Source organism: Nyctereutes procyonoides, unplaced genomic scaffold (assembly GCF_905146905.1).
Source record: "Nyctereutes procyonoides isolate TBG_1078 unplaced genomic scaffold, NYPRO_anot_genome, whole genome shotgun sequence".
Taxonomy (NCBI): Eukaryota; Metazoa; Chordata; class Mammalia; order Carnivora; family Canidae; genus Nyctereutes; species Nyctereutes procyonoides.
Window position 1 is genome coordinate 39,557,984 of NW_026575131.1, and position 13,318 is coordinate 39,571,301.

Sequence of the window (13,318 nt, forward strand, 5' to 3'; positions counted from 1 at the left end):
TGCGAGCCAGAGCGGCTGCAGCTGGCGCCGCGTCTGCCCCGCGTGCCCGGAGCGGATTCTGCCCGCCGCCCCCGGAGCCTTCGGCGCCCCGCCGAACACGCGATCGCTTCCTCCGTGTGACCGACCGGCGCTGCAGGTGCGGGGCGGGCCGCGCGGGGGGGGTGCCCCCAAACGCACGTTGTGGGGGTCTTGGGGGATTGGGTCCCCGACTCAAGATTTGGGTCGCTCAGTGCGCGGGGGCTCCTCGAGGGCTCGGGGTCCCAGCGGGGGCAGAGCACGCCAGATCTGCAGGTCCGGGGGGCTTAAAGTTCCCGGTCACCTCGCACGGCTCGGGGGTCCCAGGGGAAGCCTCTGAGCCTCAGGTCCAGGCGAATCTCCCCCTCCCTACCCTCCCCCGCCCCCCTTCTCGCTGCGCTCCTAATTGTGAACACCTTAACCCTCGAATATTCGTGGTGCCCCATGGGGGTAGGGGCCCAGGGCTGAACCGACCCTCCAGACTCCCAGAGCCGCCTTCAGCCCCTCCCGGCTGCCCCCGGGTCCCCTTCCTCCTGCTTAGCAGTCACTAATTTCCATGACAACGGAGAGTTCTTTATGGGCGACAACCTGAAGGGGGCTGGGCGGGGCTGCCGCGGGGTGGGGGAGGAGGCTCCAAGCCCCTCGGGCCCAGCAGCCCCCTTGCCAAGGTCCTGCTTCCTTGCCTTAACAGGGGAGGCCAGCGGGGGTGGGGGGGGTTCTAGGCGCCGACCCAACGCTGCGCGGTGGGGGTAGGGACGCACATGTTTCTGCTGGGAGGTGCGGGGCTTGGTGCTCACACGTGTGCCTCCCGCATGTGTGTTGCTGTGCCAGCGGGGGCGAGTCAGCAGCGCTGGGGAAGGGGGTCAGGGTGGCACCACGGTGGGGAGCAGGGTCCCTGGCTGGGGAAGTGGAGGAGTAGACAATAGACTAATGAATTTACGCCTTCCCCAGCCTGTAGTGTCTGATAGAGACCCTTCTCTCCCAGCCCCCATGGCTCTGCCAAACTGCTTTTGTCCGCACCCCCTAGACACAGCCTGCTCCACCAGATCTCCTTCTGGGGAGGAGGGCCCTGTATCCTTCACCAAAAGCTTAGTCTGCAGCAGTCCAGCCCCTGTCCTGCTGTTGGTGCCCCCCCCCAAGGCCCAGACTTTGAGCCCCCCAGGACCACCTAGGGAGACCTGGTTCTCCCCCTCCCCCCACCCCACCCCCCAGACGAGTTTTAGCCACCTGCTGGACCTGTTTCCTCATCTGGGAAATTGGTGTCTCTACTCCCCTCCGTGTCAGGCAGAGGTCTCTTTCTGCCTTTCTTTTATAGCATTTGGTGCGGAACCCCCCACCCCACTGGGTCCCCAAGGCTGCCTTTCTCCTATTTGCAGCTGGCCCTCCTCTCCAGCTGGTGTCCTGGTGACCACTCACTAGCAGGTGGACAGTCCTTGCCCTGGGAGATGGCTGCAAAGTCCAGGATCTCCTTCTAGGGAAACCGAGGCAGGGGGTTTGTGCTGTGCAGTTGTTACCGTGTTTCTGGGTTGTTTAGGGTGCTGTTTCTGCCCCCCCTCCCCTGATCCACTGTTAGAAAGGGAGGTGGCTGCAGCAGGGAATTAGGCTGAACTGCTAGAGGGGCCCTAGGGACCCAAGGCCTGGGGAGCACCACTGATGGGGGGGGGTGTGGCTGGGGAGTCTAGGCAGGGCTGGGCCAGCTGACAGGAGGGGCTAAAGGGAAGCAGTCAGGTCTCTAAGCTTTATTTCCCCCACCATGTTTGTGCCTTCCACATGAGGGACCTGCTTCACCTAAGCTGCCTGATGATCCGTAGTGGGGCCACAGAATTGTTCTGAGGGGATTGCGGCAGCTGGCCTTTCCTCTCAGGCCACGGTTGTGTCTCCCACACCAAGTCCAGTACATATCTGAGGGCTATGGGAGGGTTCAGTGTGGAAGGTCCGTGAAGCAAGGACATCTCCTGGCCCAGGTGTTCAGCACATGTGGCTGTGAGGGCTTTGGGGCTCTGCTGGGCATCCATAGACCCCTTTGGAATCCCCTGCCTATCTTCCTCTCCTGTATCATTGTGATCATGTCCCTTTTATTGTCACCTCTTTGCTCCCCTCCCATCCGTTTCTGCCTTTGTCCCTCTCTGTCCCTGCCTCTCTTTTCCTTTCTAAAGTCTCTTAATTCCCCTACCTCCTCTTCCTTGAGGGGGCCAGGTCACAGAACCTACAGGAAAAGAGACGGGCCAAAGTCTCAGGGAATTTTTAGAGAAGGGGTTTGGCCCGCACTTCTCCCCTTTCCCTTCCCTTTGTTTCAAAACTTCCATTACCATAGCAATCTTTTACTTCGAGGCCTTCTCCTCCATTTCCCTCCTCTACCCACAGGGAAGCAGGGCCTTCAGTGGATTCTCCTTCAGGGTTTCAAAGATTGGGACCCCAGGTGCCTGGTAGGGGCCAGTTCACTCTTCCCTCTGCCATGCCAAGTTCAAGGCTGAACTTTCTGGAGGCAGCCGCACTGGACTATATGCCCACTGCTGAGGCTGGAGAGGACCCTCCTCTCCCTACTCCATCATTAGAAGGGAGAAAGTTGGCAGCAGGAACTATGGACCATGATTTGGCTGGAGTCGGAGGTCCAGCCAGGGGAACCCCATGCCCATGTCCCTGAGGCAGTTGGATAGTGGACTAGAGCTTGGTTCTGCCTCCTGATACCAGACCCTAAGAGTGAAGTCTCCATTTCTCTGGGTCTTTTGGGTGAGACCTCAAGCTACAGGCCAGGCAAAGCTTGGGCCCAGGCATGTACTTTGCACCAGGAAACCCAGCCCCAGTCCCCGAGAGAGAAGAGCAGGGGAGGGGAGGTAGTACCTGAAGGCTGGTGTTCACAGCTGCCACTAAATTGGGAGGTGTTGCCCACAGTTGTCGGGAGGTAGCTGGAGCCCTCTTGGGCCCTTCCTGACCTCCCAAGATTTATTACAAGTTCTGGAATTCCACATGGGAGAGGACGAAGACAGCAGGAAACTTGTTTTGGCTATGAAATGTGGGGCCTGAGCCAGGCTGACCCCAGTGGAAGAGGGGGACAGGACTCCAATGTAGGACCACAGGACCTCTGGACCCAGACTTGTTTAAGGCTGCAGTAAGGGCCCCTAGGGGACTCTTTATTACCAGGGCACCAACAGGCAGAGGCTCCCTCACAGCTGTCTGAGGCTCGATTGCCCAAGCCCAGAGGTCAGACCTAAGGAGCAAGCATTGACTAGAGAGTGCTTGGCCCTTAGGCACCCTTAGAGCCAGTTGGAGGACAGTGGCAGTGCCGGTGCCAGGCTCCGCACTTCCCCCAAGCTCTCTTTGGACAGCCCCCATGCACCCTGTTTCTCTGCAGAAAATGGAGGGAGCCACATCTCTAGGGAAATGGCCACTATGGGGCTTCTGTGCCCTCCTATGTCCCACTGTGGACCCAAGGCACAGCCCAGGTCCTGCGTCAGTGAGAAAACTCTTTGCTGTTGGGTATTGGGTCTGAGCTGTCTGGGCCATGAAGGTGAGAAAGCAAATCCCTTTCTGCCTGGCCTTCTACTGTTCTTGAAGCTGTCCCTTGACTGTTCCTCCCAGGCTCAGGGCCAGTGTCCCCTTTGTTGCCAGCAGGTGCCAGGGGTTTGGTGCGCACACCGGCAGCCTCTGAGGCAGCAGCAATGGGTAGCAGGTGGTGGAGTGGGTGGGGGTGGAGGGGACCCCTTTTCTCCTTTCTTTGCCCTGGGGCTAGATTGGGGGTGGAGACAAATGAGTGCATTAGACTGGTAAGGAGAAGCAGTACTGGCTGCCATCATGGCACCCATGGTAGAGAGGCAGATCTGCCTCTGCCCCAGCTATGAGGTTTTAGGACATGGATCGAGGCTGATGTGACTGTGAGCAGAGGCCTGGATTCCTGTGGTGGAGACCGACTGTGAGACCAACCTTGGGCTCTTGTAGGCACAAGTGCATATGCATGTCTGAAAGCTGGGGCAAGATCAGGGATGGGCATATACAAAACCTCCCACACCACATGGCAGAGCAAGGAGCTGGTGGAGTGGGGGGTGGGGGGAGGTGGAGATTGTGGAAGGTGTCTCTCAGAGAAGGGCCGTTTTGAGTCTGGAGCGTCAGGATCATTTTAGGCCATTTGTTGCATGAACAACCTTATAATGTCAGAAATCACAATGAAAGAAGAAAAAGATTAAGCCCTGGTCTGGACACCTAGCTCATGTAGAGGCTGCTTCACAGGGGGGCCAAGGCGGGCAGTGTCCTTGCCAGTGTCCACGCTTCCTGCCATTGAATGGACACAGTTGAGCTGGCGAGTCACCTGTTGTTGGATTTTAGATAGTTGCTGATTTTTTTTTTACGTTATAAATAACTCTGCTGTGACAAATAGGATACTGATGGGAGGCTTTGGGGGAAGGGCATTCCTGCCACAGGGAATGGTGTAAGCAAAGCAACAGAGCTAGGACTTAGGTCCCTCCCAGTTTCCCGGGGGGCCTGCAGGCTAGGGTACCACCCCTCTGCCCAGTACGTGGTCCTTGGGTTCCAGCCTGGAAAGGGAATTGCAGTGCGTTAGAACCATCAAGGGACTGATACAGGCCCCCTCCCCCAGATTGTTAGGGCATAGAGATGGGTGGCCGGCAGTGGTGGGTGGCTGTGCCTCTGCTCTCAGCTCTGAGTGTGGGATTCCAGCCACATGCTCCTCTCCGGCAGACGCAGGAGCAGGGCTGTGACCACGGTGGCAAAGACACGCAGTCGGGGCTGATCTTCAAAGCTTCTCTTGTTTGCATCTGCAGTGCCTCACAAGATGGCTTAAGCCCTGGCTTAAATCACGCTGAAGAAATGCATTTGCGTTCCCTGATCCCAAACCACAGGGATGAGGGAAGGATGGAATTTTTTTCCTAATGCTGAGGGCAAAGATGAGAGAAGACTTTGGGCACTATGACCTGTGGGAGGTGGGTGGCCTCTGCCTGGGAGGAAGGAAGCAAAAGCCAGGGCTGGCCACAGGGCTCATATGGGTCCTAGCCTTTGACCCTGGCTGGCAGAGTCCCTGGGACCCGAGCTGCTTCCTCTGGGGGTGGCTTCCTCCCTTCTCCACTACCCTGTAGCTAGGAGTGACTCCAGGCTGGGGAGCATCTAGGTGGTCAAGGCCATAAGCCAGGTCCTGGGCACAGTGGTTGCTCATCCGTGAGGAGAGAGAATATGCACCATCAGCAGAGGCAGAGCTGTGTGAATATAGCCTTAGTGCAGAGCTTGCCATGGTCCCAGATCGCATTGACCGGGCATTACCGAGGTCCAGACACTGTCACCAACTCCCCTCCCAAAGTTGACCGTTAGCAAGAGCTGTGACTTCCTTTTCCTTTGGGTGCGGGAGTCAGTTCCCCCAGCACTGCAGGTGAGGATTGGGTCTGCAGGATCATAGACCCAGCAGTACCATGCCCCAGGGGCCAGAGTGCCTGGAGCCCATTGTAGTCAGCTGTGTGTAGTCGCTTTTGTGCCTGGAATGCTCACCCCTGGCCAAGGCCCTATGCCCCTGGACCTGACTGCCTAGATCTCCTGTGGGCCCTGGCACTGTGGGACTGGCAGGCTTGTCTAGCTTTTCCAGACCATTACTCCTGCATGCCTCCTGGCAGATCCTTCCCCTCTAAGGCCCAGCCCTGATGCCGTTTCTTCCTCAAAGCCTTTCCTCACTTCCACCCAAATGGGGGTTCTCTCTCTGTGGAAACTCTCCAAGCACTGTGCCTCAATACGTGTATTAAATCAATAAAGTTAATTATAATAAAAATTCTAACAGAAAAGTAATAAAAGATATAAACTGCCCCTCTAACACCTAATTCTTTGCCACAGAGGGCCCTCTGATTTTCTTAGGTGTCTCTCCAGAATTGAGTTTGTGAATGTACACTGGTATATAAACTTTAAAAAATTTACCTGAGGGGATCCCTGGGTGGCTCAGTGGTTTAGCACCTGCCTTTGGCCCAGAGAATGATCCTGGCGACCCAGGATCGAGTCCCACGTTGGGTCCCTGCATGGGACCTGCTTCTCCCTCTGCCTCTCTCTCTCTCTCTCTCTCTCTCTCATGAATAAATAAATTTAAAATTAAAAAAAAATTTACCTGAGCACCCTTGACCCATCATTCTGTCCCTTGCTTCTCCACTTAACATCTTAGAAACTGTCCGACTGTAGCACATTTTGCTACTATATTCTTCATCATAACTACCAAGTATTCTTTAATATGGATGGCTATAATTTTTTAAAGATTTTATTTATTTATTTAGAGAGAGAGAGAAAGAGGGAAGGAGGGAAGGAAAGAGTGTGAGAAGGGGGAGGGGCAAAGGGAGAGGGAGCAAGTATCCCAAGTAGACTCTGAGCTGACCATGGAGCCCAATGTGCTTGATCCCATGACCTGGAGATCATGACCTGAACCAAAATCAAGAGTTGGATGCTTAAGCAACTGAGCTCCCCAGGTGCCCCATTATGGCCATGATTTTTATTAACATTTTAACATTATGAAATATAACACAAATCTAAAAATGTGCCCCAAACTTTTATGTGCATTTTTACAAATTATTATAGAACAAACAACTGTGAAACCACAACCCAGGTTCAGAAATCAGCCCTCCAGAATATCCCCAAGTGTCCTCACTCAATCACAACTACTCTCTTTCTCTTAGAAAGACTTGTGGTATTTATTTCCTAGCTTTTTTTTTTTTAATAGTTTTACCAGAACATTTGTATCCATATACAGTACAGGTTAGTTCTGCATGTTTTTAATTCTATATCAGTAGGATTATGGTCTGTGTATTCTTTTGTCTTTTTCACTCAACACTATGTTGGTGAGATTTACCATGTTATTAGGTATACCTGCAGCTCCTTCACTTCCATTGCTGTGTAATATTCCATTGTGTGACTGTACCATAATACATCCTGCTGCTGGTGGTTATGTGGGCTGTTTCTAGTTTTGGGCAGTTACGAATGTTACCACTATAAGCATTCTTGTATGAGTGGCCTGCTGCCTAAATGTATACATTTCTGTAGGGCTTATATTTAGCAGTGCAAATGCTGGTTCATAGGGTATGTTCAACTTTAACAGTTTTACCAAACTGTTTTCCAAAGGAGAGACATAGCCTCCACCAGCAGGGCTTGTGTTCGCCACATCTTTGCCAACATTTGGTATCTTCAGACTTTTAGAGATGGCTCTTTGCTGGGTGGGTGGTTATAGCCCCCTTCATCTGTGTAATAGCTGAAATATAAATAAATAATTTGGTAAAATTTTTTTTTAATGTATGCCGTACAAAATGATTCCCTGGTATGTCAGTTTAATGTTTTTCGTAAGTGGGGGCTGTTGTAGTTCAGGCAGCCAAGCTGAGTGGCAGTAGCAATGGCCAGCAAAGCAGGATTAGGAAACTGACCACCTTTTAGCCCCTTCTAGTACAGTCTCTGCCCCTTGCTTGGCTTGAGCCAGGCTGGGGTCTCCCAGAGGCATCCTCTGGATTGTGGGGAGAAGCCTCCATGTTGTGGTACAGCTGAGCTAGACTCCATCCTGCCTGCAGCTCAGAGCCTGGCAATGCCGTTTGGGTGTGTGACTCTGGGCGATAAGAAGAACTATAACCAGCCGTCGGAGGTGACTGACAGATATGATTTGGGACAGGTCATCAAGACGTGAGTGCTGGGTCTGGTGGTGGAGGGTGGGTGGGCAAGGGCTGGTGAAAGGGGAGCAGAGGGCTGCTCACACTGAGGCCAGGGCTGAGTGGGGTGCTTGCCGGCTGCAGTGAGGAGTTCTGTGAGATCTTCCGGGCCAAGGACAAGACGACGGGCAAGCTGCACACCTGCAAGAAGTTCCAGAAGCGGGACGGCCGCAAGGTGCGGAAGGCGGCCAAGAACGAGATAGGCATCCTCAAGATGTGAGTGTGAGGCCTAGGGGTAGGGTGGCATAAAAGATAGCAGAGAAGGGTTTCAAGGGCAGGTGGCCTCAAGCAGTACCAGCCTCTGGGCAGTTAGTTTGCTGTGGCCCACAGTGGCAACCAGAGCCTCTCTTAGGGGTTTACCCAGCCCTGACTATTGGCCCCTCTCTCTGTTGCCAGGGTGAAGCATCCCAACATCCTGCAACTGGTGGATGTTTTTGTGACCCGGAAGGAGTATTTCATCTTCCTGGAGCTGTGAGTGTGGGCCTGGGGTCTCAGGATTCCTCAGTCCCCAGGGCCTTTACTTCCTCTGCCTTCTGCTACCAGGGAAAGCTCCCTTTCTGGACCCACAGGGTCCTGGGTCCCTGTGTCTTGCCCAGCCAGCTTCCTGGTGTAGGCAGCCTGCCCAACTCCTCCTGCCCCACCCCCGATCCTGCCCACGCCGGGCTCAGGGGCTGGTGTCCCTCAGGGCCACGGGGAGGGAGGTGTTTGACTGGATCCTGGACCAGGGCTACTACTCGGAGCGAGACACGAGCAACGTCGTGCGGCAGGTCCTGGAGGCCGTGGCCTACTTGCACTCACTCAAGATCGTGCACAGGAACCTCAAGGTGAGGCCAGGAACCAGGTCTGTTGGCAGTCAGCCTAGGGCTGACGTGGGCTGCACCTTGGGGTCTGAGTTCTAGCCTCTGGGGTCCTCATGGAGTCTTTCTCTGCTCACCCACATGTCATGCCTGCCCGGAGCAGTTGGAGAACCTGGTTTACTACAATCGGCTGAAGAACTCAAAGATTGTCATCAGTGACTTCCACTTGGCTAAGCTAGAGAATGGCCTCATCAAGGAGCCCTGTGGGACTCCCGAGTACCTGGGCAAGCAGGGGGTGGGGCAGGAACAGGGGCAGGGTGGGAGATAGTCTTCAAGCAGTGGCTCTCGGTAGGGGGGGAAGGAATTCTCTAGCCTGGGAATGGGTGTGAGTGGTACCAGGACTGGCCAGGCCTGATACTGATCATTAGATGGACACTGTGTTTGCAGCCCCAGAGGTGGTAGGACGGCAGCGGTATGGACGCCCTGTGGACTGCTGGGCCATTGGAGTCATCATGTACATCCTGTGAGTGATTGGGCAGGCAAGCAGGTTTGCAGCCAGGCTGGGTTTTTTTTATCCATGGCCTTCCAGGGTGACCCTGACCTTTGGCCCCCATGCAGGCTTTCAGGGAACCCACCTTTCTATGAGGAGGTGGAGGAAGACGACTATGAGAACCATGACAAGAACCTCTTCCGCAAGATCCTGGCTGGCGACTATGAGTTTGACTCTCCGTATTGGGATGACATTTCACAGGCGGGTGAGGAGGTGCCCAGCATGTGGGTGGAGGGAAGGGTTGGTGTGGGGGATCTGCTTTCAGCCTTCTCTGCTGGACTCTGCTCCCACATCCCAGCCCATTCATCACCCCTAGACAGTGAGATGAGGTACCCATTCCTATCCTCTCTCTGGCTTTGTCTCCAGCCAAAGACCTGGTAACAAGGCTGATGGAGGTAGAGCAAGACCAGCGCATCACCGCAGAAGAGGCCATCTCTCATGAGTGGTGAGTAGGGCCCATGGAGGACAGAAGGAGAGGCCAGGTTTCTCTAGACCTTTGTCCTCCTTAAATCTAGTAGCCTCCATCCTTGATACTTTGTGTGGGGGTTGGGGGTGCCCAGAGCTCAGGCCAGAGGGCCTGCCTCATAATCTCTGGATCTTAAAAGAATAGGACTGGGCAATCTCCATGAAGGCCTGTACCCCCTCAGATCCAGAAGCACTTGCATCCTTTCTAGGATTTCTGGCAATGCTGCTTCTGATAAGAACATCAAGGATGGTGTCTGTGCTCAGATTGAAAAGAACTTTGCCAGGGCTAAGTGGAAGGTAAGGCTTGGATGACTCCCTTTCCTGGACTGATCCCAAGTGTTCCTTCTGGCACACACAGTTTCCTGCTATATCACACCCCTGTAGCCACACATAGGCATTTCTTCCACTGTCACTACCGTCAACGAGTGTGCTGAACAGTTGGGTCCCTGGTCTAGTCCCCTGGGGTGGTCAGAGGCAGCTAGGGGTGCCATGGAATGGTCTGGCTTTGGCTCTTGCCAAGGAATGGATCCGGCTTCTATAAGCCTCACTCTGGGCCTCTCTACTACCCTCCTTTCAGAAGGCTGTCCGAGTGACCACCCTCATGAAACGGCTCCGGGCACCAGAGCAGTCCAGCACAGCTACAGCCCAGTCTGCCCCAGCCACAGACACTGCAACCGCTGGGGCTGCAGGTGGGGCCCCAGCTGCAAGTGGAGCTGCCCCAGCCCTTGGGGGCGGTGCCACCTCAGCTATAGCAGGTGATGCTGCTCTTGCCGCAAAGAGCGATAATGTAGCCCCTGCAGACCGTAGTGCCACCCCAGCCACCGATGGCAGTGTCACCCCAGCCACCGATGGAAGTACCACCCCAGCCACCGATGGGAGCATCACCCCAGCCACTGACGGGAGCATCACCCCGGCCACTGATAGGAGTGTTACTCCAGCCACTGATGGGAGAGCCACACCAGCCACAGAAGAGAGCACCATGCCCACCACCCAAAGCAGTGTCACACCAGCCACCAAGGCAGCTGGCACCCCTGAGCCGGCTTTGGCCCAGCCGGACAGCACAGCCCCTGGGGGCGCAACAGGCCAGGCTCCACCCTCTAGTAAAGGGGAAGAGGCTGCTGGCTATGCCCAGGAGTCTCAGAGGGAGGAGACCAGCTGAGTGGGCAGGCTGGTGTGGGGCAGGGGGCGGGCAGGAGGGTGGGAGAGTGGATGAGGGGCTTCTCACTGTACATAAGAGTCACTGGCATGATGCCCTTGCTCCCCCCTGCCCCTGCCTCCCAGTGTGAGGCATGACTGGGGGCCACGGGAGAGCAGTCTCATCTCCTGTGTGTATGTGCGTGAGTGGTGGGGAGGCCAGAGGCAGGACCAGCCCCAGCCCCTGCATGGATCCCTTGTGGCTTTTCTGTCTTTTGCTAGCTTCACCAGTTTCTGTTCCTTGTGGGATGCTGCTCTAGGGATACTCAGGAGGTCCCTGCTCCCCTTCCCCTTCCCTTCTTGCCTCATAATTTCCCCAGGCAGGCCCTGCAGGCCCCATCCTCTCCCAGGCCCTAAACTTGGGTGGCCTTGCCCTGAGAGCTGGTCCTCCAGCGAGGCACTGTCAGCGGTCTTAGGCTCCTGCACATGAAGGTATGTGCCTGTGGTTTGTGGGCTGCTCTAGAATGGACACAGGCTGGCATAGAGAATGTAAAAATCTAGGGCAGTATGCTTTAAGACAAGACTGGTCGTATGGTTGGGGGCACTGCTTGGTAGTTTTGGGGGTCCTCAGAAGTGAATGAGAAGGAGTAGGGGGGGTAGAAACTTCCACCTTTGTTCCTGAAAAGTTCCTACTAATACCCTTGTGCTATTTCCTGCCATCCTGGGCTCTGCAGTGGGTTGCCCTGTGCCCTGAGCTTCATGAGCCTGTAAGGGGAAGGAGGAACAGTTGGGATGTGGCAATGAAAACTGGGAAGGCAGCATGCAGGCCGAATACCTAGCGTACCAGCCTACCTGGATCTTTACCCCGAGTCAAAGAGGGAGGGCCGATATCCTTGGCTCTTCTCTGAAGGTATCCCTCAGGCTCAGGCTACAGTCCTCTCCATCCCAGGGGGTCTGCCATATGGCAGTGTCCCATAGTTTGATTTGGGGGAGGTTCACCCTTCACAAGGGCATATCTCTGCTCTCCTAATTCAAAAACAAAATAGAGAGGAACCCCCCTCTGTCTGTGACCCATTTCCCCTTCTGTCAGGGCTTAGAGAGAGGCCCAGGTGCCTCTGAACTATGCTGAGTTGCTTTTTCTGGAATGAGGAAGTGGAATAAGGCTCCCCAGTTTCCTTTTGGAGGCTCCTGGCAGGTGCCCTTTGTCAGACCCCACCACAGCTTGGGCAGGCAGCCACACTGGTCCCGGCCTTTGCTCGGCACTCCAGTGGCAGTCCTGCCCTTCTCCCTGCATGCCTGTGGGTCTGCTCTGGTGTATGAAGGTCGGTAGGCTAACTGTGTGCCTACTGAACCTGGCAAATAAATGTCACCCTGCCAAAGCCTTTGGCCATCCTCTTGCCTTTGCTTCCTCTCTTACTTGGGAGGGGCCCCTGGAAGGCAGTGGGGAGGGAAGAGGCTGGGAGCAGGTTCACAGGTCTGTGCTCACTGCCATGAGGATTGCTTGGGCTGAGAGTGCAGATCATTCTTTACCACTGTGTATTCCTTGATTGTGTTGGCGGGTCCTCTGGACTCCAGAAATCCATGTGGGTGGTGGGTCCTGTCCTGGGCTTCTGCCAAGGAATAACCTCTGGACTGCTATTCTGACAAGTCCTGTTGAATAAGGAGCCCTTGTCTTGACTTAGGCATACAACTGGAAATCACCACGGACCAGCCACCATAGGGAGAGACCTTGCCCATGGCCAAAGTGGGCTTCCTTGGGTTGGGGAAAGGGTGCAGGGTGGGAAGTGCACAAAGGTTCTATGCTGCCCTTTGAGTTGATTCCTCCATCCTGTGAACAACACCTGTGCTTTCCACATAGGCCCAAAGAATTTCACTGTGGGTCTAATTCAGGTGGAATAAATCAGCTTTATATCATGGGGCTCTACAAAAGATTTCTTTTCGGATGAGGGTAGTAACACTGCTAAAAATAGTAAAGCATGAAAACCCCTAGGAAGACTTGTTCCAGTCGTGACTGGCCCAGGTGAATTCACCAAGTATGCTGCTCTTTCTGAGGGAAGACCCCAAAGATAACTTCTCTGATGTGGGAATCAGAAAAAGGGTTTGCTAGTTGTGAAGCATCTGGGCCTCCAGGATTCTTATCCCACTACAGTCTGGAGCCATGCTGATCCTTCTAGGAACTAAAAGTTAAAGTCAGGGTTCTGGCCCTGCCGCCTTCAAACTGAGGGATCTTCATGCCTTGCCTGGATAAAGCCAGAGTAAGCTTGGGGTGTCCTGAGGGATTAGGACCTGTGTCCATCTTTCTAGGATAACTCAGAGCCGAGGGCTGAGAGGGTGGAGCATTCTTTTGGTCTGTGGGAACTACGGGTTTCGGGGCTTCTGGCGAGTGGTTGAGCACTGCCCAGAGCCCAGCGGGCCACACTCCATCGGGACCGTCGTCCCATTCCCGTACGGCTTCGGTCTTCTCGACTCTCCCGAAGTGCAGAGAAGACTGCCCTGACAGAACAGGGCTGAGAGCAGAACAGCGCCTCGCACCGGATCTGACTTCGGACCGTGAAGCCGTGTCTTGCCCCAGAAAGGGGCCCGTGGCGCGGCGTAGCTGCTGCGGGTACGTGCTGAACCCTTCCGGGAGCCACAGGAGAGTTACCACTGACAAATCCAGTCTCGCGCTCAGCCCCGGGATTCTCTCCGGCCGT

General features: G+C 55.0%; 1 protein-coding gene across 2 annotated transcripts; it reads left to right on the plus strand.

Annotated features, from left to right (window-relative positions):
• CAMKV (CaM kinase like vesicle associated) lies at window positions 1-12,172 on the plus strand. Of its 2 annotated transcripts, XM_055343925.1 has the most exons (12): window positions 1-136; window positions 7,545-7,653; window positions 7,764-7,895; window positions 8,076-8,150; window positions 8,365-8,503; window positions 8,640-8,760; window positions 8,924-8,999; window positions 9,095-9,231; window positions 9,393-9,471; window positions 9,701-9,788; window positions 10,069-10,180; window positions 10,283-12,172. In XM_055343925.1, exons 2-12 carry the CDS (start codon window positions 7,559-7,561, stop codon window positions 10,648-10,650), a joined length of 1,422 nt encoding a protein of 473 aa, XP_055199900.1. In that variant the 5' UTR covers window positions 1-136; window positions 7,545-7,558; the 3' UTR covers window positions 10,651-12,172. The 2 variants fall into 2 exon arrangements, with proteins under 2 accessions (XP_055199900.1, XP_055199899.1); XM_055343924.1 differs by having other exon boundaries at window positions 10,069-12,171.
• Window positions 12,173-13,318: the final 1,146 nt, after the last annotated feature.

What these genes read in the sequence shown, in the direction of transcription:
- CAMKV (XM_055343924.1), top strand. Translation starts at nt 7,559, where the DNA reads ATGCCGTTTGGGTGTGTGACTCTGGGCGATAAGAAGAACTATAACCAG. An exon ending in TATTTCATCTTCCTGGAGCT is followed by an intron (nt 8,151 to 8,364) that starts GTGAGTGTGGGC and finishes GGTGTCCCTCAG; the next exon opens with GGCCACGGGGAGGGAGGTGT. An exon ending in GGATGACATTTCACAGGCGG is followed by an intron (nt 9,232 to 9,392) that starts GTGAGGAGGTGC and finishes CTTTGTCTCCAG; the next exon opens with CCAAAGACCTGGTAACAAGG.